General features: G+C 34.3%; 1 protein-coding gene across 3 annotated transcripts in view; it reads right to left on the bottom strand.

Annotated features, from left to right (window-relative positions):
* The window catches only part of Gpc5 (glypican 5), a 1,275,996-nt gene that overhangs the window by 433,918 nt on the left and 818,258 nt on the right, over positions 1–23,820 (bottom strand). Inside the window, exon 8 of one of the 3 annotated variants that reach the window (XM_063246929.1) lies at positions 15,715–15,790. The exons of the other annotated variants lie outside the window; for them this stretch is intronic. Within the exon in view, the coding sequence (XP_063102999.1) occupies positions 15,732–15,790 (59 nt within the window). The 3' untranslated portion in view covers positions 15,715–15,731. Of the gene's footprint in view, positions 1–15,714; positions 15,791–23,820 lie in introns of those variants that run through there. 3 annotated transcript variants of the gene reach the window in all.

Here is a 23,820-nt window from a genome sequence, read left to right as displayed (position 1 = left end):
ATAACAATATACATCCATTTCTATTAGATATTAATCACATATTTAACATAAACATACACAGCAAAGGAATATAAAGACAGCCCTATAAAAGTATACAGTTTTGTGGTCATTCGCTTTAAAAGTATAAAGTTTTGTAGAGAAAAAATTTATATTTACTCCTCTTTCCTTAAATTTTCTCAAAAGAATATGTTTCAGAAGGCTAGGTAAAATAAAGTTAATAAACAAAAAAATGTAATTAAAAATTATACAATAAATTGCAGAATTACTATAAGAAAACAGAGTTAAAACTAAGTTAAACTGATTTGACAATCATTTTTTTACCCCCAAAGCATAGTGAACAATTGCAAATGTAGACAAATGAGATTACATCAAACTAAACAGATTCTGTATAATAAAAGAAACAATAGTATAAAGAAGCCATCTAATGATTAAGAAAGATAAGATATGCATCTGTTAATGGGCCTAATATCCAAAATACACAAGGAACTCTAAGAATTTAACAGCAAGAACAAACTCAAAAAAGGTCATAAAATGGCCCGAATGTTAAATGTCACTAACCATTATGAAATTTAAAATTAAATCCACAAGGAGATATTATATCACAGTAGTTATAATGACTGTGAAACTAACAAGTACTGGCAGGGATAAGGAGAGAAGGGAACCCTTATACACAATAGGTGGGAATACACATTACTATACTCACGGCGGAAAATGGACCTAAACCCTAAAATAGAATTACCATATGACCCAGTAATCTCGCTGCTAAGTATGTATCCAAATGTTTTGAAACCACTTTGCCAAAGAGGTTACCACACTCCCAGGTTCACCGCAATACTGTTCACAACAGTCACGATGGAATCCACTTTAGCTGCCATGGTGAGGTGAATTGATAAAAAAGGTGTGGTAATGTCACAGAAAAACACACAACCGAGTATTATTCAGCCTTTAACAAGAAGAAAATTCTATCATTTGCAAAAGGACAATGGGACTGAATATAAACTAATATAAAAAGGCCAAACATATAAAGACACATGTTCTTATAAGTGGGATCTAATACAATGGAACTCACAGGAACAAGGTACAGTATAGTGTTTTAGACTCTGGGGTTGGGGATGAGTATAAAATTTCTATTAAAACAGAAGACATAAATTGTTTTTAAAATATATTGCACAGAGCAAGTTTGGCAAAATTACACAAAATGATAGATATTTGAGGTTATGGTATTATTCAGCTTTAATTATGCTATATTATATTCATCAGTCATATTACTTTGTACTCCATAAATATAAACAGTTATAAATTATCAGTTTACAATTTTAAAAATGGTAGCAAATATGTAAATTATTGGCCAACTATAGATCTGCTGTACAAGTCTGTCAGAGAGCCCCGTTTAGGAATTAAAAATACTTCATAATTTTACAATATTTATGAGTCAAATTAAAAGGACCTCTTGAAATCAAAGGCAATAGCATCTATCCTTAAATATACTAAGATTTCCTTATGTACTAAAAAATTAGTTTCCATAGGTCCCATCCTAAGAAATGGTATTTTTAATATATCACATAAGAACTTCAGAAAATGTGTTAATTTGTCAAGCCGTCACAATACTGAAATGGTGAAAGGAAACATGAATCTGTCATCATCTGTTTTAAAATTTAATCAAATTATAGAGAAAATATACTCCTAAACTCTTATTAGTAGAATAAAAAAGCATATGTAATATGAGACAAAATGGTCATTATCTTAGGAAACATACACTCGAATCCTTTGAAGGATTCAAGAGCAGGAGAGACAACTTCCCAAACAGGAAGAAAGGATTTTAATGGCTGTCCTGGAGTTAAACATTGGATCTTGAAAAATATTATAATTTCAGTAGAAGGAACTTTTGTGACAATGAAACAGTGTAAGCTAAAGAGTAGACATTAGAAAAGAAAGCAGACAGTGTTAGACGACACAAATTAGTACAGACTACGGGATATAAGGGTTTTGGTTGACAGGTGAAACATTTAATACTATAAGAACAGATGGAAATATGTTACTTTTTATTTCTGTTATTGATATTGCAATTATTATTAAGTACTCCTAATGATATGGATCATGAATGTTGCTAGACATTTTGGAACATACATTTCTTGCAGTTTCACCAGACACAACTTGATCTTTGATATTAATTGACATTAGTACTGCTTTACGTTTTGTCTTCCTTAGACTTCAGAATCTTAGTGATAGTGCTAAGATTGGTTGAATAGATTCTCCATTTCATTCCTTTTCCAAAAAGCAGATTCTGTAAGGAAGCTAATTTATAAAGATGTATCCTATGGACCAGGAATAACTGCAAGTGTCTATGATATTTTTTCCTAAACTAAAACCGTACTTGACCACAAACTGAATTATGAAAGCCCACAGTAAACTAGCCATGAATAGTTTTCCACTGCCCACTAGGGGTTGAGCTGCTGTGGTGTATGCCCCTGGGAAAATAAACAAGAATATCATGTGATTATTACACTGAAATAACTTAGTTTCTCTAGATGAGGTGGTGAGACACAGACACACAACATTAAATAATAACAAAAGTAAAAATATACTTAGGTGAATAGAAGTGTGTGATATACTCTGGTGAGTCTGAAGGGCCAGTAGTTTCTATACTGTGGCTCCCAAATGTCTTGGATCTCTGTAAGTATCAACTAATTCTGAGGACCTCTATTTGATGCTGAAAAATATGAATTGAGGAACTCATATTTCCTCCCTTGTCCCTCAAACCATGTAACATTGGGGTAAAAACACTGTCTTTACGAGACTAGCAGGATTCTGCACCACAGGTTTAATCTGTAGACATAAATTATGTATATTAGAGGAAGAAGCTATTGAGACTTAACTTGAGCAATGGGTTGCAGTGAATGAACTGAGTAAGGTGATTTATGAGGTTCCTTCTAGATATGATTTCTATAAAAGAAGTAGCAGAGGACAATATATGTGGTATCAAAGAGATGCTTTATAGATACAGTTCAGGTCTATAGTGTATCTCACCAGTTTATATGATTTTTGTTCATGTCTCTAACCTCAGCCTCAAGTACTTTTTGGCCAGTATATATCTAGTACACAGTTGTTAAAGATTTGTAATAGAAAGATATAAACATGGAGCCAAACTAGGAAACATATTGAATATGGATTGACAGGATCTAATATGTAGAGAATTTTGAGTGATGGTTTGATTTAACTACAAGTTTAAATTAAAAAGATTAACCCAGTGGAATTGTGAAACATTGGCTAAAGAAGGAAGTAAAAAAAATAAGAGAGGAAAATTAGTGGCTATTTAAAGCATAGACATGAGGGTAAGAAGGTCATGACTAAGGACACAAAGCTGAAAGGAAAAGAGATTTCAGTAGTGAATCAGCTCATTATAGCAATTATATTCATTTGTGGTCAAGATGCAAAAGACAACCTCAAGCTTTTGAGGTTATAGAATTGCAATCATTTTGTATCATTAACAGAAATAGGAAAAAAACATTTCTAACAGATAAAAAGAACTTTAGCTTGGGTTACACCAGTTTTAAGGAAGATGTGATATACAACGGTGCCTTGTTTCACAAACACCTTTTTTTGTGAACAATCTGTTTTGGAAGCCAAAGCATTTGGCAAAACTTTGTTTTGATTAGTAAACTCTGCCTCAGGGAATGAACAGGACTGCAGCCATCTTTCCAACAACTGTGGAATGAATTAAATTTGTGAATGGAGACTGCATTCAGATTGCAATATTTAACAGAAAATTGAAAAATACAGAAAAATTATATTGGAACAAAAACATAGGTGTGATAAGCCAGGGGTGCATGCCTATAATTTCAGCTATTTGGAGGGTTGAGGCTGGACCATCATAAGTTTGAAGTTGGACCAGAAAAAAGTTCACAAGACTATTTTAAACAAAAAGAGATAAGGATATAGCTCAGTGGTAGATCACTTGCCTGACATAGACTCAATCTCTGATAAATAAATTAAAAAGAATTGCAATGAACAGACAATATTGCTTTATACACCCAGAAATGAGAAAGGGAGAATCTGGGTTAAAAAATGTAATGAATTTAGTGTCTTTGTATTATTTTTATGTAGGATCAAAAGAGTAGAATTCTTTTTAGAAAATAAATTGTTGTTAGGTTGTAATACTTAAACATTTTTCATGAGGCCCCTTTAAATTGGTGTTGAAAAATTTATTCCACACATTGGGCTGTAAGAATTACAGTGAACTTATCAGGAAGAAACTGTAGGGAAATATGCAAACTATTAAAAACAAGAAAATCAACCATTGTTGATCTAGATTTCCATATATAGGAAAATGTACCTCTAAATCTGGAAACAAAATTGAAAACACTCCTTGACAAGCAATGCCAAAGAAAATCTTTAGAATATTTTGATATTTTGTACATGTGTGTCATGGGTGGCAATATATACAGTAAAAGGAAGATGAGTATTGAAAAGCAAATAAAGGTAAAATAAAATGTATGTATTTCTCCTTGCAATTAATGATGAAGATAAATGTTTATAATGAAGATAATTTCTGGGACATAACAGCATGTGGATCAGGAACATGAATGACAACTCTTATCATGAGGTACAAAAAGGAGCAGATTGAAAATAGTCTATTACCTAGAAAAAGCCTACACTATATGTGAACTGTTACAGTGTTATATTAAGGTGGAGTTACAGTGTTATATTAAGGTGGAGTTACATTTATTAAACTTTTATATTGGAACATGCAAAGTTTCATAAGAAGAAATAATATTTTGAGGAAGAGATGTATAAGTGATGTGAATTGTATGATTTAGTGAGTTTGGGCTGCTTAAAAATGTACCAAAGACTAAATGGATTATGACAATCAGAATTTTAACAGGAGTAATTTTTCTTGAGTGGAATATGGAGGCTTTTTGTACTACTGCTAAGAACTATCTAGAGGACAAAAGTTCATTACTCAAGGCTCTCCTCATCATGGACAGTGTTCATGCACACCTGGGGGATCTGGAAGAATTGGCTGAAGAATTCCCAAGGCTCTCAGTCAAGCTCCTCCCACCTAATACACTCCTCTATAGCATCCTAAGGACCAGCAGGTTACAGCTAACTTAAATAAGCTGTACACCATGGAACTCTTCCTGAAGTGCTTCCAAATGGCCTCAGATACAGATTTGACTCTTAAAGAGTTTGAAAGAACTTTACATCATTTCCTGTGTGGGATTAATTGTAAAATCCTGGGCCAGTATCTCTGAAGGACACAGAAATATACTTGAAAGAAAGTATGGCCTAAATTTATACAGAAGAGAGTCTGTGAAAGCTGTGTAGAGAAAAGCCTGAGTCTTCAGCTGGTGGAGGAACACCCAGAGGAATTGCTCATAGAACTTCAGCAACCTCTGCCTGAGCAGCAGAGAATGACAGATGAGGAATTTGCAGAAGAGGAGTGGGGGTATCAACAATCAGTGCAGCAATGCTCTTCTTCTGAAATAAAGGATACCCTGAAAAAATGAGCAGAGTTACAAACGTTTATAGAGAAGACCTACCCCGACAGAAAAATATAATCGTTGCATCTACTTGCTTAATGATAATGTCATGTCACACTACAGAACAGTATTAAACAAAAGACAGAAGCAGATAACCGTAGACCAATTTTTATTTCATAAAACTCTGAGACTTAGTGAGCTAGAACTATGTCCTGGTGGGCTACAGATTCTCCTAAGGGAAGAAAGGAGACCAAAGAGCCAGATTTCTGCTGTGCTTATGAACAGGAACTCTCCTTCCAAACAATAACGACCTTCCTTTTCATCTGCCTTCCGTGTGAGCCAAAGATATCAATTTAAATGGAGAGTACAGTATTACAGTGTTGTTTCTGATAAACTAGGCACATTTTACAACATTTTGGGAAATAAAGTAGGGAAATTATGGGTGTTTCTGGTAAATTATATACAGTATATAACCCTTTTATTAAGAGAAGTTAGTTAAGGTGAACTTTGGGGGGTTTGGAACGCATTATGGGTACTTCCACTATTTTTTTATAGGAAAAGTAGTTTTGACTACAACCAAGTTAACAACCAGCCCTTGTGAACAAATTGAGTTCTAAGGGTCTACTGTACACAAAGTTGAATTTTAGTCCATTACCAAATTTTAAATCATTGTTCATTTTAAGAAAATCACTGTGAGAAAATTATTATTGCAGCCTATTATTCACAATAGTATAATTTGTGTTCACGGTTGAACTGGATCTTAATGGACAATCATATCTTATTACTTGTAAAAATTCAGAACTAATAGAATGGTGTTGAGCTCTTGTACCTGCAAAATTAGTATTTATAGCTGCAAAAGTAAAATAAAAACTAAAAACTAAAAATATGGATCTGAGAATTAACGACATTAATATAAAATGTAATTTATTTCCTGTGTTTAATAAATACATCATGAATTCTATTAATGAAGAGATCTCTCTAAACATGATTTGTGTTGCCTCTCAGGCAATGTAAGGAGGCCAGTAATCTTGCTTAAACAGAATAAATAAGCAAGAAAATCACACAGAAAAAAATAAATGAATATTAATTTCTTGTATGTTTGTATAACTTTGTCTCTAGATTTTTAAGTGAAGCTATAACAACAAATCTAATTCTAAGATTAAAAATTAAAATACATTGACATCTGATAATACGAGAAGTTAAATCAAAGTCCTGCCTTTTTGCTAGGCTTCTGTTGAAAATAGATACTACTAATATAAAAAGTTTAAAGTGAAAACATCCTATAAAATGTATATATATATATATATATATATATATATATATATATATACACACACACACACACACACATCTGACAAACCTCTGCTTGTCAAGCTTCTGAAAAATTGCTTCTTCTCTCTTGCTAACCATGTTTGCATGCACATGCACACACACAGAGAAGGTAAAAGTTTGCACAAAAAAAATCAGTAAAGAGAGGACGATTTTATCAGTGAGTATAGAGAATCCCAGAAACAAGGAAATCTAAGAAACATCCTTCCTTGGATCATAAATGTGACTATCTGCAGGGACTCAGTGCAGGGCCTGAGGGGTAAAATGCACCAGGTGTGTGAACTCTCCTGACCACAGTCCCATGAAATACAGTAGCTCCTTAGCTTCAGCTGATTGTTTCATGCAGAAAGATAAGACACACAGATGCAACCATCACACTCATGCAGGTTCCTTGTTTATCTTTGTAGAGGCCAGGCTATATATTTTCCAAAAGCTTCAGTAAGCGAATCCATAGTCATCAGACTGAACAAAACATGTCTACCAGCTGTGATTTTTATAGACTGGTGGTGTACCACTTTTAGGGCAGATCATTCATTGACTTATTTAGCTCTCCTTCCTAATAGAAATCTTCCGTGATTAGCATTAGTTTCACTATCTTCATTAGATAATGTCTCATATATAAAAAATATTTCTTCATTTTCCACTAATTTCATCCTGACTTCCAAATAAACTATTGCATTATATTTTTTAAACCTTTGTAAACTACTTTTTAAAACTCTTGCATTGTATACTATTATTTTTTAATTCTCCTTCCTGACCACATAAGCCATTTAAGAAAATTCCCTGAATAAAGATAAAGTTTGAGTCATGTAATGAAATAGTGATAGGATTATTTGGTTCCTACTTGTAATATTATGACAAGAATGTCAGCTTTGTTTAACCAAGAGGTAGAAGTGAAGTTACTAATACATTTTCTAAATCATAGAATTTTATCTGTTTAAAAACCAACCTGCTATAGTTCATAGTTTTTAATATACTTTCTTAAATGTATTGCCTCCATAAACTCAAGATGAAAATTACTTCACATTTTGTAAAATATTAGAATAATCATGATGGGTGTAGTAACACGAGTTTTATTATGTTCATACATTGATGTCCTCAAAGACTGATTATTCTTTAAAGCCAATGGCTCCCAAAAGATTTGGTGCTTGAGTTGTCTATTAATTTGGACTTTCTGTTCAATATTTTCTCTACTAGTAGTTAATGTACAGAAAGATTCCCTCTGTCAGCTCTCATTTTGTGCTTTGGTGCCTATTTTCTATGACCTGGAGGTAGCAGGAATAGCAATCTTATTAGAACAAACCAAGAGTAGAGGGAGTAGATTGAAAAACAGAGCTAGAATAGTTTGAACAGGAGGCTTCGTTTCCATCACTGAGGGTGCAGTTTTGAAGAGAATCACCCCTGTTGTTCTGTGTGAAAGGTGTGGCTTGAACCTTTCTCTTCAGCATGTCAACGCAGATGCTTGGAGAGGAATGCCTTAGTGCACACAGGGCACATTTTGGTCAGGGATAATGTTGAGATCTCTTCTTTATGAAGGGTGTGACTTAAGGAAATCTTCTCATCTCACTAAGTCTGTTTCCTCAATTACAAATAAGCATAATATTCTCTTGCAAAACCAAAACATTTTGTGACATAAGTATAGACACATAATTAATGCATCCAACACATTCTTGGTATTTAGTGGCTATTAAATAAATATTGGTTCCTCTCTCTCACTCTCTCCCTCCCTCCCTCTCCTTCTTTCCTTCTCTCCCTCTCTCCCCACTCCCATCTCTCCTTTCTCTCATTGTTTTTGCTGTTTGCATAAAAAAAATTTTGGCTTTATTTTCCAATATCACTAACCACATAAATAATGAACATGATAAGGAAAAGAAAAGCAGTGTTTTCAACAGTTTCCTGCCCTCTCAGTGGATCTGTAGCATTTTACTGTTGAACTAACCAACTGCATAGAACATCGGCCTCAGACCAGGTCACTCCATGTAAATTGGTGGAACAAGACAATACAGTATGACTCCATACTGATTTCTGCATACAGGCAAAAAATATACTATTTCGAAGTAAAAACACTAACTATAGCAGAACTTGGCAGCACACTTCCATAAGCACAGCACTGAGGTAGAAGAATCACAAGTTTGAGCCCAGCTTGGGCAACTGAATGACAAGTTTGATCCTGATATAAAACTTTTTTTAAAAGGCTGGAACTGTAGCACAGAGTAAAGTCCCTGGCTTCTTTCCCCAGTATTGCAAATAACAATTTGCAATATTACCCCTAATAATAGTAATTAGACTGAAATCTCCCTAACCTGGTTAACATGAAGGATTGTGCTCCTTTACAAATCACAGTTTGTTTTCACTCCAGGTGCCTCCCTTCTTGATAAGGTCAGTAAAACAGCTCAATCATACAAGTGTTTAGTGTCAGTATTTAGTGTGGAGCAAAGATCTGCATCCCTCATACTCCCTCAAATTATCTAACGGGCACATAAATCTAATACCTTCTTTCTGTGATGATTCACGGTTCTTCACAGTGTGTGGGTGTGTGTGCTTTCTCAGTGAAAGAAGCAACTTATTCAATGCATTCACTTACAGGTACATTCATGGTAGTCTCTAGTTAGGAAGAATACCAGAGGAAGTTCTAAATAGTTTTGGAATATGCATTTTCATAGCCATGTGGGCTTTTCATTTGTCATATGTCTTTTCTAGCCATGAGGTCCCAGATACAAGATGAGCCCAAAATCATTTCATTAAAGAGAGTGTATCTATCAGTTAAATAACATAAAGTTAGTTATCAGAGGTAATGGTAAGTTAATAGAATGCTTATAATTTTTCCAAAATATTGCAATTAAAAATGTATTTCCTGAGGGCTGGATTTAGCTCAGCAGATCTAGTGTTTACCTGGAAGCATAAGGTTATGAGTTTGATACCTGGTATCAAAAAAATGTATTCCCTTATATGTATAAATGAATTAAAATCAAAATAATCATTGGAACATTTATTTTTCAAAAACACGAACAAAATATTTGCAAAATGAGAAACGTCAATTAAACTTTAAAGATGAGAATTATATTATAAAAATGCTCAAGAGTTTTAAAAACATGAGCTATAAATTTAAAGCCTAAATTAAGAAGAAAATAAAACACTTCATGAGGGAAATTGCATATAAGATTAATTTTAGTTTTAGTAATCATTTAATAAAGTAGATCCATCAATAAACATGAAAATAACCTCTAGAGAAATATGAGTGTTAATCGTGATTATAAAGTTGACTGGATAACTGCACATTTAGCTCATTAGGAAATAACAATTTGGGTCATGCCTGGAGGGCGTTTCCAGAGATTACTGGCATGCAGGTCAGCAAATGGAGGGAGAGTCCCACGCTGACCCTGTGGCACCATCCAATAAGCCCGCAGCCCACATGGAATGAAAGGGGAAGAAAGGAGATTTGTTTGCACCGGATGCTAGTGCTTCAGCAGGGGGAGTCTTAGGCTACTGCCATTGCCTGTGCATATGAGACTCCAGGTTTTGAACCTTTAATTATGAATTCATAACAGTGACTTCATGGAACTTCCAGGCCTTTGGGTTTGAACTGGTGATGCATCCTGGTTTCCTCTTGTTCAGAGTCTGCCTTCTGGAGCTGAGGAGCTACTACAATCTGTCTTTCCAACATATGGATTCCCACAGTGGACTTTCTTGCCTCTCATTTTATAATTGTAACAAACCCACCTGCAAACAATACACACACACACACACACACACACACACACACACACACACACACACTTTTTCTCCAGAAAATCCTGACCAATACAAGGAACACATTCTTAACTATAAAATATAGGATATAGGTTGAACTGGGGCAAACATTTTAATCAGTGAAATAATACACCAATAGTACACTGCTTATTGCTCTATAGACACTATTCCCAATCCTCACAAAGTATCTGAATTAATCTTTAAAACATCTTTGAGTTAGAAGTTATAATTATCTCTTTTTTGCTGGTAAGGAAATTAGGGCTTAAATAAATTAAGAAATGTGTTGAGCTTAAATAGTTTTATGGTAGAGCTGGAATTCAAATTCATAAAATCCAATTTCAGAGCCACATGTTTAATAATTGTTTCTGAACTTGTCAAAGATTTTAATTTTTGCCAAGGAACATCATACATGTCCATGCACAGGGAACCCTGTAGATAACAATAGGTGATTAAAAGCCTTCAGAAAGCCATTTCTGTTGAAGCAATACTGAAACCTCTACAGAAATCCTGCAGTGACTCAGGGATGCTATGCACACTTCTCCCTCATTGCCTCTGACCTCACTGAAGAGATTTAATGCTAAGATAATTATCACCATGCTGCACAGGATTTTCGCTGAGATGGAGGCCTAGGACATTTGAGTCGTAGTTCTGACTCTGTTAGTTACTGGACAAGCCAAATAACTAACCCTTCCACAGCAGTGAGCATATATATTGGAAGTTAAGTTCCAAAAGAGCAAAAGGCCAAATACTTGTGGATTCAATTTTCAATAATTACTGTGTTACCTGTAACAAGGGAATTTTCTAATATAGTACAACGTTTATGGGCTGGAACAACAATTTAGAAATAAATATGGAAACTAATGAGATATGTTTAGTAATGGTCAATCCACACTTACTTAGACATATAAAGTCAGTGTGTTGGTCTGAAACAGGATTGTCTTCATGTTTGGAAATGATTGCTGTCACTTTATATAGCAGGTGCACTATAACAACTGTACCCTCCGAAGTAGCTGGAAATTTATTTCCCCAGTCACAATTAGAGCATTCTTCTTTAAGGATTTGTTTAAAGAATTGTACATTGTGTTTCATACTATTTGCATATTTAGAATAATACCTCTGTAAAACTAATTTACCTTATAGAAGTTAAGATTTAAAAAGAGTGACAGAAAACCACTTACGATTCATAGAAGATACTTTTTGACCATATAGCTATATCTCAAGATTTGATCACATCCAAGAGTCGTTTAATCTAAATGATCATGTCTAAGAATTCCTATTTCCTAGCTTATGAAACCAGAAAAGATGTTAAGTTCTCTTTAGTTCTCTACATAGGCAACAAGTTTAATTTTGAAAAAAGTTAGAGCCACATGGTAGAAAATAATGCTGCATTTAAGAACATAAAATTGCTTAAAGTTCACATTTAGCAATTCCTCACTGTGAGTTTAGAATCTTTTTAGGAGTCTATACCTTTTTATAGCTTTCCTAGATTTTTCACGGATCATGATTTTTCTCATATGTCAAACTAAGAATTAAAAAAGAACTTATGTCTTACTAGGTTTACAAAGCTTTTAAATAGGCTATTTAATTTGATGAAAAAGGTAGTTATTTTGGTAGATAGTCTAAGGTTCATTACTTCACCCTTGCTAGAAATAGGATTGTTTTATGGGGTATGGCCTCTTTGCTGTAAGGCCATAGACTATTCTGTCTTTTAATGGTTAACTGAGTCACTTCGGCATGATTTTATAGGGCCCTGAATGAAATAGAAAATGTTTTATTTGCTTATATCTGAAGTGTGTATTCACATATGTCCCTACATATTACATGCCTGCAAATAGCCCTATATTTATAAGGAAAACAGTCACCTGGATACACAACAGCCAAATTCTAACATTATTACTATTGCCATAATAGCTGAGATATACACAAATATATGCAGATGGATTTTATTCAGAATTAAACGGGAAGGCGAAGACAATTATCAGGGTAATTTAGCATTTTTTTTTTACTTTAGCATTCTTAAATGAAGACAAAATGCTTTGCTCCTACAATGACAGTTGGAAAACAAAAGGCTCCATTTGAGAAGTTTTCATATCTTCCTATAGATAAATATTTTTGTTTTAGTCAGCCTCTAGCACTGGAAACCTGGAATCACTAGTATTTTCTACATTTTTACATCACAGGCCAGGGGATGTCAGACTTTACATGAAGTTTGCCTTGGGGAAGTTTTCAAAGTCAAAGGTGGTGAAGGGTAAAGGAATTGTGGCATCACTGACTACCTGTCCAGCAATGCAGTAGACACTCTTGGTGGGCATCATCCAGTCCTGGACATCAGCACTGAATGGCTCTCTCTGTGTCTCTCTGAGCATAGACAACACTTGGAGATGAAAGAAGAGAGCAAGCATTTGGCAGAAGATGTGGCTCCCTCACATTCCCTGTGTTGTACCCACTTGCCACCACTTCTATACTGATTCTCTTTGCCCAGGTGAAATCAATTATTCATGAAACCATTTTCCTCTTCTCTGACCTCAGAGGACACAGGCTGGAAATTCAAACTTTTAAGAGCATTTTGTGGTATTAATTTTTAAAGAAAGCAAAGTGACATGCAATGCCTTTTGTACTAGTGACACATTTTTGTCTCAGGAAAATGTTACAAGACTACAAGTTGATCATATAAATGATAAAAGTATAATTAAATTTCCTTGCCATGCAGTTTTCATAGAACCAACTGAAATAACTTCATTTTTGAAAACAAGGCTTGTCCAACTACAAGGAAAATCAAACAACAATCATAAGAACAAATGAGTTTTCTGCTTGTGATGTCCCACCGTGGATCTCCAAGTGAATTTCAGAGACTTGCAGCCGGAAGAGGAGATTGGTTACAAATTGGCACAAATGCCATATTTTCATAACCATCCTTTCTTTGTACAAATCACTACCCCATTTCCTGTTGAGACTTGACCAAGCTACCAATTAGTTCCAGTTACATACCAGTCAGATAGCAATTAAGGAACCCAGTATATTTATACCATGCTACACATATACCATAGTAATTTCTATCTAAGATATTTATTTAAACATCCTTTAACTTAAAAAAAAACACCCTGCTATTTAATATTTCCTCTGGGAAATGAAATGGAAGGTGAAGAGAATGTGAGAACAATGAACATCATACATATTAAGATGAGATTGTCCTTTCCATGGCCAATGAACTGAATACACTTGACCACTCTTTTGGAATTATGCAACTGTGTATTTACCTATATATCATGTGTATATTTTATATAGTTATATATATAAAGTAGGTAAAGTTACATATATAAAGCAATCTTTATATATTTTTAATTGAAAATATTTCACTCTTAAATAAAACACTTATTATGTAAGTCCCAAACTGAAAAAATTACTGGACAAATGTCCTTAAGTAATTAAATTTCACTGTGGTGAAGCTGATGAATACTTAGCACTTTGAAATTTCAAATGCTCTCTAAGTATCTAATTTTGTTCTCTGGAGAAAGTATTTAATCCTGACAGTTGCATTCTTAGAGTTAGTGTTGGTGTTTCCACAGTTATGCTTCATAATCTCAAAGACTTTTTTTGGAAAACTTTTAAACTAAAAAAATTAAAGTTAAAATACAAGTTAGTACTCATGGTTAGGTCTTGTATGGATACCTAAAATGTCTTTCTGATAAATTTAAGAGACAGACTTTATTGAAATGATTAAATAAAACGGGATTCATGATAACTAATAGAATATTTTAAAAGCTTCCAATAATTGACATCCATATTCCCTCCATTAGGGTTTTTTCCCTTTGTCAGACTCATAATTTCAAAGAAGGCAAGAAGAGCTAATAAATAGGTGCACTAACCAAAACCAAGACCGTGTAACATGTCGCAGTCTTGCTCTTCTACTCCTGGATCTATGCAAACTTAAATATCTATGTATTATGTGACATTCAACTCCCCCATTACATGGCTTTGAAGCCTTACAACGTTTTCATTCATTAGTTGGAATGGTTTTATTCTAGTTTATTTGATTTTATTATGTATGATGGTATAAACAACTATTTTGAAGAAAACAAGACGTTATAATAGCCAATGCTGATTCAATATCATCTTGCTTTGAAGTCCCACCATGCTTTGGTTCTTCTGTTTCCATTGGTTCTATCATGTTGTATCTTATTGGATTTTAATATGTGTGATAGTATAAACATTTTTTATGGAAAAGGAGATAATATAGTAGCCATTGTTCATTTTCAGTTATTTGGTTCTGAAAGCCCTGTAATACTTTCATTCTCTTGAATAGTTTTATACTATTTTATTATGGTTGATACTATAAGGTATGCTCAACTATTTCAAAGAAAGAGACATTATGGTAGCTACTGTTAATATTGGGTTGTCTTGTGGTAAAGTGCTGTGTTGCTTACATTGTTCTGTTCTGATCTGCTATATTCTGTCCTCTTTTGTCTTAATCTCTTTAAAATTAAAAAAAATAGAAAAAAGGAAAAAAAAAACAAATTGTTTCAAACCTTCTTCCTTACTGATTCTGAAAAGCTACCAGATCAAATAATTTATTCCCCAGTTCTGAAAATGGTCATTTTCTGATCTTGTACTTGGAATATTTCTGATTTATCAGTTGAATTTTAGTTTTCTAATATACCATACTAATTGCTATTTAATATATTAATTAAATACTTTACATTAAAAAGAAAAAAGACAAAACCTACTATTTAATATTAAATGGCAGGAGTAAAAGGATGTGAGAACAAAGAGCATCAATGTATTAAAAGGAGGTTGCCCTTTTCAGGACCAATGAACTGAATATACTTGTCTACTATTTTCTAATTATACAAATATTCTCTACACAATATGATTTCTTAAAATATGCATGTTCCATTAAATGATATAAGATAATCATGGACACGTTTTTCTTTTTACAGGTACTTCACCAAAATTTTGGCAATTAACTTTAATTTGTATCCATATGTTGAAATAAAGTGTGTATAACTTCAATGAAGGAAATTTTCAAAAATACATTTAAATTTATTAAAACTGCTTTTCTTTGTGTCGAGTTTCATGGTGATAAAAGTATAAAATGCAGTAATTTCATTTCTTCGCTGTTAGATATCTTACCTGACATCCTAGAACAGATGTGAAATGAGTTCTTCCTCACAGTTATTTATTCAATATTATAGCAAGGTAGGACACATGCAGCCAATGGCAATGCAGGGAACCTATGACCAGAGAATAAAATTTAATCTGCAAAGTTAGAAGTAACTAGTGACTGGAAGATCCCATGTCTTATGTAGTATTCTGTGAAACTATCATAAAGAATAAAAGATTCTACAAAGTTTAGAGATAACACTCAAATCAGAGATTGAGAGTGTATTTCTTTACTACCTTTGTTGATTTAGAGGAAAATATTATTGTTCATTAAAATAGCCAATTATTTCAGTAAGGATAAACTTAGGCTCCTATTCACAGTTTACTGCACTCTGAAACTCAATGTCAAAGAAAAATTTCCTGTGGATTGAAATGGAATAAAACCTCAAAGATAGAGCCCTCAGCTATGTTCACATTGTGAAGAGTCTCAGGAACTCCCAGATCCATCTCCACAACCTTGCTACCCAGGCAGAGCTGGCCCTCCTTCCATGAGCAGACCTCACTCCTCCCATCTTGTTGAGCAGACAGAAGAGATGAAAGGAAGTTGGAGGTATTCTCAGGAGTGTAATGTTCTTGCAGAGAGAGGTCAAGCTTAGTGAAGATGCACACCAAAGGAATCCTGTCTGCAGAATCAGGCTGCTGAACAAAATACCTAACAGTACCTCACTTACCTAGTGGAGCTGTTTATGCAGTAGGTTTCCTAATCTCTGCACTCTGCCAAGCTACATATTTCCTAATCTCTGCACTCTGCCAAGCTGGATTGAAATGGCAGGCTGGGATGTGGCTTAGCAATAAGTATGACAAAGTTTGGCTTGGTAAAGCTGAGTGACCTGTCACCTGATAGAGATGACACTGCTGATAATAACCAGGATTCAGCCACTTTCTAGCATGCAAGACAACTGTTGACTGGGGGAGGGCCTGCCAGACTGGTAGCCACCAGCTGAAGGATCAAAAGCAGCAACAGAAGAAAATGTCAGCCAGACAGACTCTCTCCTATGAGGCATGTGTGAGCCATGAGAGTGGCAACATTCAGATTCAGAGAAGAGCTAATAGCGTTTATCACAATACTGATTTCTACTCCTTTTCTCTAATAACCCCTTCTTTCCCTAGCAATGGAAAACCCAGGACCATAGAGAAGGGGAAGAGCAATAAAAGAAAAGAGCATGATTTTTCCGCGTTTCAGCACCCTCATACTGGCTCAGATCAGCATGGAAGTGTGTGAACATGAGCGCTGACTCGCAAGGGACCTCATTAACCTGACCAAAGTGAACCTAGCCCTTGTCTAGAAAATCATAGGATCTGCTTTATATAATATCAATGTGCGAGAATGTATTCATGATTAGTGACTGCAGAAATCAATGAGTCCTGTCTAAATTCCGACAAAGTGAAGTGGTTTTGTAAGTAATCTTTGGCCAATTACTTAACATAACTAAGTTACAGTGAGCTCATTTGAAAAAGTGAGACGCTAGTATCCCACCTTTATACATTTATTCCAGAAACATCTATTAACTGCCTGTCGTGCAGCTGGTAATTGTTCTTCTAGTAGAAGGTTAATACTTATGAATACAGATAGGCAGTTCTCTGTAGGACAGAAAGTTAGAGACCTTCAACAAAGACATTTAGGCACACTTGTCATTTACTTCTGGTAAAATACATGACAAAAACTATATCACATAGGTGGGAAAAAATACACCAGTGCTTCAAGTACTTATAGTCTAGAAATGAAAACATACATACAGGCAATTATATCTTAATCACAGTGAACACAACTCAACAGTTAAAGTTATCCTTTCACATATCACAAAACTCGGCAAAGGAAGTCTCATTAAATTCAGGTTTGTAGATGACAAAATTAGGTCACAGTGTTAAGAAAAGACATACTTTGAATTAATGTCTCCTTGGGTGGGAAATTCAGGGTATTTTGAATATATCATTAATCATAAACAGTGCATCCCATATGATATTAATAAACTAGAACTTAATCAAAACCTGGAAATAACATAAAGGATACTGGCTTTAAAATTCATAGTGAGTTAGTAACAAACCCAAGGAGATTTCAAAAATTACAGCTTTTCATTGTACAATGGTAAGTGCGCAGGATTTTTAGAGCATTTTTTCTTTATTTACCTATCAAGAATCTCTTCAATATAATTATTTCACCACCATTATGCTTTATTGGAAATTAAGCCCCATTCCTTAGCTCCCTAAATATATTTCCAAGAATGTTCATATTCCTTTGTAACTATCCTTTATCCCAGGACAGACTAATTCAAACTCTCTATGAGTCTAGTAGGAAAGTGATATTTTCTTTTAGTTGGTTGCTTACATATGAGGATGATTTAAGCCTAGAATCTGATGGCTATATTTTCTAATTTAAATGAGATATGCCTGGGAATAAAGGGATTATAGAAAACACACAGTGTGTATGTGGAGCTCAGGATGTGACAGAATGAATATCTGGCAGATAGTGACCTCAAAATTAATAGAAATAAAAATTTTGTTCATATCCTTTAGAATATTTTCAAGTCTTTTTCATAAGTAAATTTATATTCATATATATTAACATATACATATGTACACACATACCACAAGACTTCAAATATTAGAATTAGTTTACAGTAAGAAAAATGTTATATTTAAATTATATATGTAAATTACTGTTTTAAGGGTTTTTCAAAATTTTTAAAAATCCATATTGTTTTATACAGTAAAAAACATGGTAGAATCTTGAGTCTTGAGTTATTTAGTGAATGTTTTCTGAGCTTCAGTATTTATGCATCATAGGATATAGTCATTATCATTAAGTAACAATAAAACAATAGCTTATGCCTGTGACCATAAGAAATTTGTGTAAGGACATAAACATTTTTCATAAATTAGTGTAGTGTTTCCTAGGCTAGCACATTTTAGCATTTTGTGCAGGACTAACACATAGTAAGTGATCATAAATACTTATAGGATGAATTTTGAAAATGAGGAGGTGAGACAACTGGAAAAGGACATTAGTATTAGTTAATTTTTCTATTTTCAAATTTGCATAACTTGCTTCTGCATCATTTAGTATTTCAACTAATTTTTCCTCATGTATGCAGTGAATCAAGGCCTAGCTAATCCAGCCAGCAATCCTCAGAACGGAATGCTCTTTTAAATATAGTTCAAAAATCACTCACTGAACACTGGACTAATCTTGTCCCTCTCCTCAGGGGGCTCACAGTATGGTAGGGAACACAAAAGAAAATGCAATCAAGCTTCCTATGAGCACTGCAGCAAAACACACACACCCACAACATGAAAGTAGCACACAGAGCAATGCAGTCTGTTTGAAGGCGTTTAGTCTTGACTCAGGCATAAAGAAGAAATCTTACTCAGTGTGTTGTCACTCTCCTTGTTGCTGAAACAAAAGACTTTAAATCCTCAGTTCAATGGAAAAGAGGTTTATTTTGGTTGACTTTTTAGTTAATAGTTGGCTGGTTTCAGCAAGAATGTAGGAAGCTAAGGATGGAATTGCCTAGTGGATGAAAGCGTCTTATAGCTGGTCATCCAGGAAGCAGAGGGAGTCAAGGAAGAGACAGGGAGATATTACCTTCCGGGTCAAGGAAGAGACAAGGAGATATTACCTTCCGGGTCACAGCAGTGGTGACCTGCCTCTTCCAGGAACTCAGCTCATTTCCTGACTGCTGGCCAGCTCTACCTTCCCAGTATTCAGTGGTCTTCCAATGGTCCCACCTGTGATCCTATAAAGGTTTTAGGGGGCTAGGTGGAAACCATATCACTTAGTAAGAGAGATTTCTACTTCTCACTCAGACTTTTTAGAGATCTTATTGAGAACCCCAATTTGGACTGTAATTCAAAATTGAAGATTGTGCTGTAGAATATGCTGACAATGATTTAATCACTCTTTTCACCTGATGTAATTTAGCCCAAGTGAAAGAATCTGTTGCACTTAGTTGCATCTGTTCCTCTGCCAAAAAGTAAAAAATAAATCTGTACTTGGACAAAAGGAACACCTTTGCAATACTACGTGAATTTGGGGTGCTTTGGAAACAAACTGATTCCCTCACTGACACTCAAACTGTTATAAAAGCAGGACTTGGAGATGCACTCTATGTTTCAGAGAAGGGAGGGGGCTGGGCCAGAAAAGATTGTCTGAAGCCAAAGACTATTCTCTAACAGATCAAGTCCAGCATGCAGTTCACCCAGCATTAGAATTCCAACCCTCAAAGAATACATCCCACAAAGAATCAAAGAGGCCATTGTAGAATGTTAATTTTAGTCACAAATCTCACAAAGGAACAACGGAAGAGATCTGGCACTTTCTTAAGATGATATCTGTTAATCATTAAATAGGGGTTTGTTTATACCACGTGATTTTATTATTTTATTTTATTTTTAAAAAAAGATTAAGATAAAAGAGGACATAACAACACAGGTCAGAACAGAAAAATTTAAGCAACATAGTGTTTCACCACAAGACAACCTAATATAACAGGAGCTACAATAGTGTCTCTTTCCTTGAAATTTTTGAGTATACCTTCATGTACTATAGTATCAAACAACAAGACAGTGTAAAACCATTCAAGAGAATGAAAGTATTACAGGGTATTCAGAACCAACTAACAGAAAAGGAACAATGGTTACTTTATTATCTCCTTGTCTTTAAATTTTTTGTTTATACTATCACATAAAATAAAATCCAATGACATACAATATGATAAAAGCAATGGAGACAGAAGAACAAAAGCTTGGTGGGGCTTCAAAACAAGATGATATTAAATCATCACTAGCTATCATAATGTCTTGTTTTCTTCAAAATAGCTGTTCATACCACACAGACAATAAAATCAAACAACCCAGAATAAAACCATTCCAACTAGTGAATGAAAACACTGTAAGTTTTCAAAGCAATATATTGGGGAGTCATGATTATCACATACTTTTATATATTCTTACCATTTCTTACACTAGGAAAACTATTTGGTATTTATACATGTGAGTTTGATTTATTTCACTTATGAGTATGGTCTCAAGCTGCATCCATTTATTTATAAATATCTCAGTGTGATCCTCTTTATAGCTGAGTAGTACTCCATTGTATAAAAATATCACAACTTTTTTATCCATTCTTCAGTTGATGAACACTTAGGTTGTTTCCAAGATCTGACTATCACAAATTGTGCTGCTATAAACATGGGTGCATATATGTCACTGTGGTATGATGTTTTCAGTTCTTTTGGGAATATGTCTAAAAGTGGAATACCTGGAACAAATGGGACTTCCAATCCCAGCTTTTTGAGAAATCTCCAGACTGACGTCCACAATGGTTGCACCAGTCTACACTCCAATGAACAGTACAGGAGAGTTACTTTTTCTCCACAGCCTCTGCAGCATTTGTTGTTGGTAGTTTTCTTGATCCTGTCTATTCTTGCAGGAGTGAGTTGAAATCTCAGTGTGGTTTTAATTAGCATTTCTCTAAGGAGTAATGATGATGAACATTTTTTCATGTATTTATTTGCCATTTGTAGTTCTTCATCAGAGAATTGTGTATTCATCTCAGATGCCCATTTTTGGATTGGATCTTTGAATTTTGGGGGTCTTATTTTTTTAATTCTTTATATGTTTTAGACAGAAGTCCTTTGTCTGAGGGACAGTTGACTAAGATTTTTTTTCCCAGTTTGTGAGTTTTCTTTTCACTATGCTGGAGATTTTTTTGACATGCAGAAACTTTTTAATAAGATGTGATCACAGTTATTTATTCTGGGAAGTATTTTCCATGCAGTTTGATTCCTGTTCATGAATTCTCTACCTACCCCTATGTCTTCAAGGTTTTTACCATTTTTCTTCTAATAGATTTAGTGTTTCTGCTTTAATGTTCAGGTCTTTGATCCATTTAGATTTTAATTTAGTACATGGTGATAGGCATGGGTCTAATTTTAGATTTCAGCATATGGAGAGCCAGTTTTTCCAACACCATTTATTAAAGAGACTGTCGTTCTTCCAGTGAACATGTTTGACCCCTTTATCAAAGATAAGGTGGTTTAGTGACATGAGGTGATTTTAAATGAGTAGTATCTAAATTCTCAATGAAACCACTCAGCACTCTTTACATCATAATTGGTTATCTGTTGAATCAACGTAAGTGGAAACACTTCAACATAAAATTGTGATTTTTTCCAGTCATGTGTCATCTATTAGTAGAATTTTGGAGAAAAAAAAAAACATAAAGGAGACACATGGCAATAGAAGACCTGTTAATATTGGAACTTGGCTGTATTACATTTCCCAGTTAGTCAAATCGCTTACATAGAAACGGATTGCTGTGGAGCTAGATGTGATTAAATGCCATAATCAGTTGACTGTACTAGATCACCTATGGGATCTGATTCAGTCAGCTGGCATAAGAGCAGGCTCCAGAATCTGCCCTTAGGTGGTGGCTTCAGGTCATATCTGAGAGCACCAGGGTTTACTTTCTAGCAGCCTGCCCTATCTTTCAGATTGCCTAGCAGCATTTATGAATGGGTTGGTGAATTTCTTGTGATAAATAAATAAATAAATAAATAACAAAAACATAGGTCTGGTGTGTCTCTTTCTCTGATACAATGAGAAATAAAGATCCAAGGGCACTTTGATCTCCTTCAGACTGAGCTGAAACCAGCTTCTACCCTTTACAAGATTTGAATATATTTAGCTTTTAATGTCTATTTTCAAAATGAGTCAATTATTTCTTTACTGCAAAGCTATAACCTTTATATTTACTAACAATATACTAGATTCTGTATTTCCAGTGTAGGGCATTCCAACTTTCATATCAAGTGACCAAGACAGACATTTTATAGAGACAATTATAAATTTACTTGGTTAGACTTTATTTCATACTCAGAAACTACATTTGCTTATCAAGTTTGCAGAATAAAGCTTCTGCAAACTTTGGTGAAACATGTGAAAATTCTGAATTAAAAAAACACTGGCACTACTGGTCCTTATGACCCAATTCTTGGAGACATTTCAGTTATCTGCCTCCATACACATTTTTGGGACTTAGCCTCTGATACTAGAATTACACTGATAGAAGGTGTCATGAACAAGTATTGCAAGAAATTTATAAATTACGTGTAGAGCTCTATCAACAACTAGTTTAGGCTCTATTCTCATCATGCTCTAAACAGATTCTTTATGTTCAACAAGAAATTCTTATGTGTTTGATAAAATCAAAACACTTCTGTTCAGTACTATTAGAGGGTTGATCATACCAGGCACTGTGCATAATACATGCAATGATGAGTTAACATCTAGCTTCATATTTGACAACTAAATGTGCAATTTAGAATTCACAGCTCAGAGGCTACACTAATAGGGGAAACCCAAGAGAGAATCCTCATGGTCTTACAGAAGTAATCAATATTTTGGAGCAGAGAACTGACCCAAAATTTGTAGAACAAATTACCTTTTAGCAGTGGACATCCTCCTAATGAAACATGAAACCAATAATTCTACTTCATTGTTTTTCTTATAATAATCTTTATTGACTCAATACCTTTGGTATCATATATAAAGGCTTCTTTTTCTTATTTCTTCTTTATTATACTATGAGGTTAAAAATATTCATTTTAGCACCATTCTTAGATTATTAGAAAAAATACCAACAACCCCAAATATTTTTGATGCGGGACAGGACATTTTTCACTGGACCTTCATGATGAAAGTCTTGGGGTAATTCTAGTTTCTTTGAATGAGATAATTTGAAATTACAGCAAATAGTGATATGACTTGCATATGCATGGACAAATTAAGTAAGTCAACTTGTGACTTCATTAGTATCTTCCTATGCAGATGTGAATGGTAGTATTCTCTACTAGATCATACTGATAAATTGGAAGTTACCTATTTTGCAGTTTGATGAACCAGGTGCTAACTGTATGAGGCAGATGAAGCTGAGAGAGCCCTCATCAGTAGCCATGGTCCAGCACTTGGATCTTGGACTGGCCAGATTTCACAACTTCCAGCAAGGGATTTCTGTTGTTTATAAAAAATGATCCACTTTTATCATTTTGGTTTGACAGCCTAACTGACTGAGATAAGTGTTTTGTATAAAAGATGATCATTC

Source organism: Cavia porcellus, unplaced genomic scaffold, assembly GCF_034190915.1.
Source record: "Cavia porcellus strain 051 isolate PalLab524CR breed Dunkin Hartley unplaced genomic scaffold, mCavPor4.1 scaffold_4, whole genome shotgun sequence".
Lineage (NCBI taxonomy): Eukaryota > Metazoa > Chordata > Mammalia > Rodentia > Caviidae > Cavia > Cavia porcellus.
The sequence above is the reverse complement of the archived record's forward strand: the minus strand, read 5'-3'. Positions and strand labels throughout refer to the sequence as shown.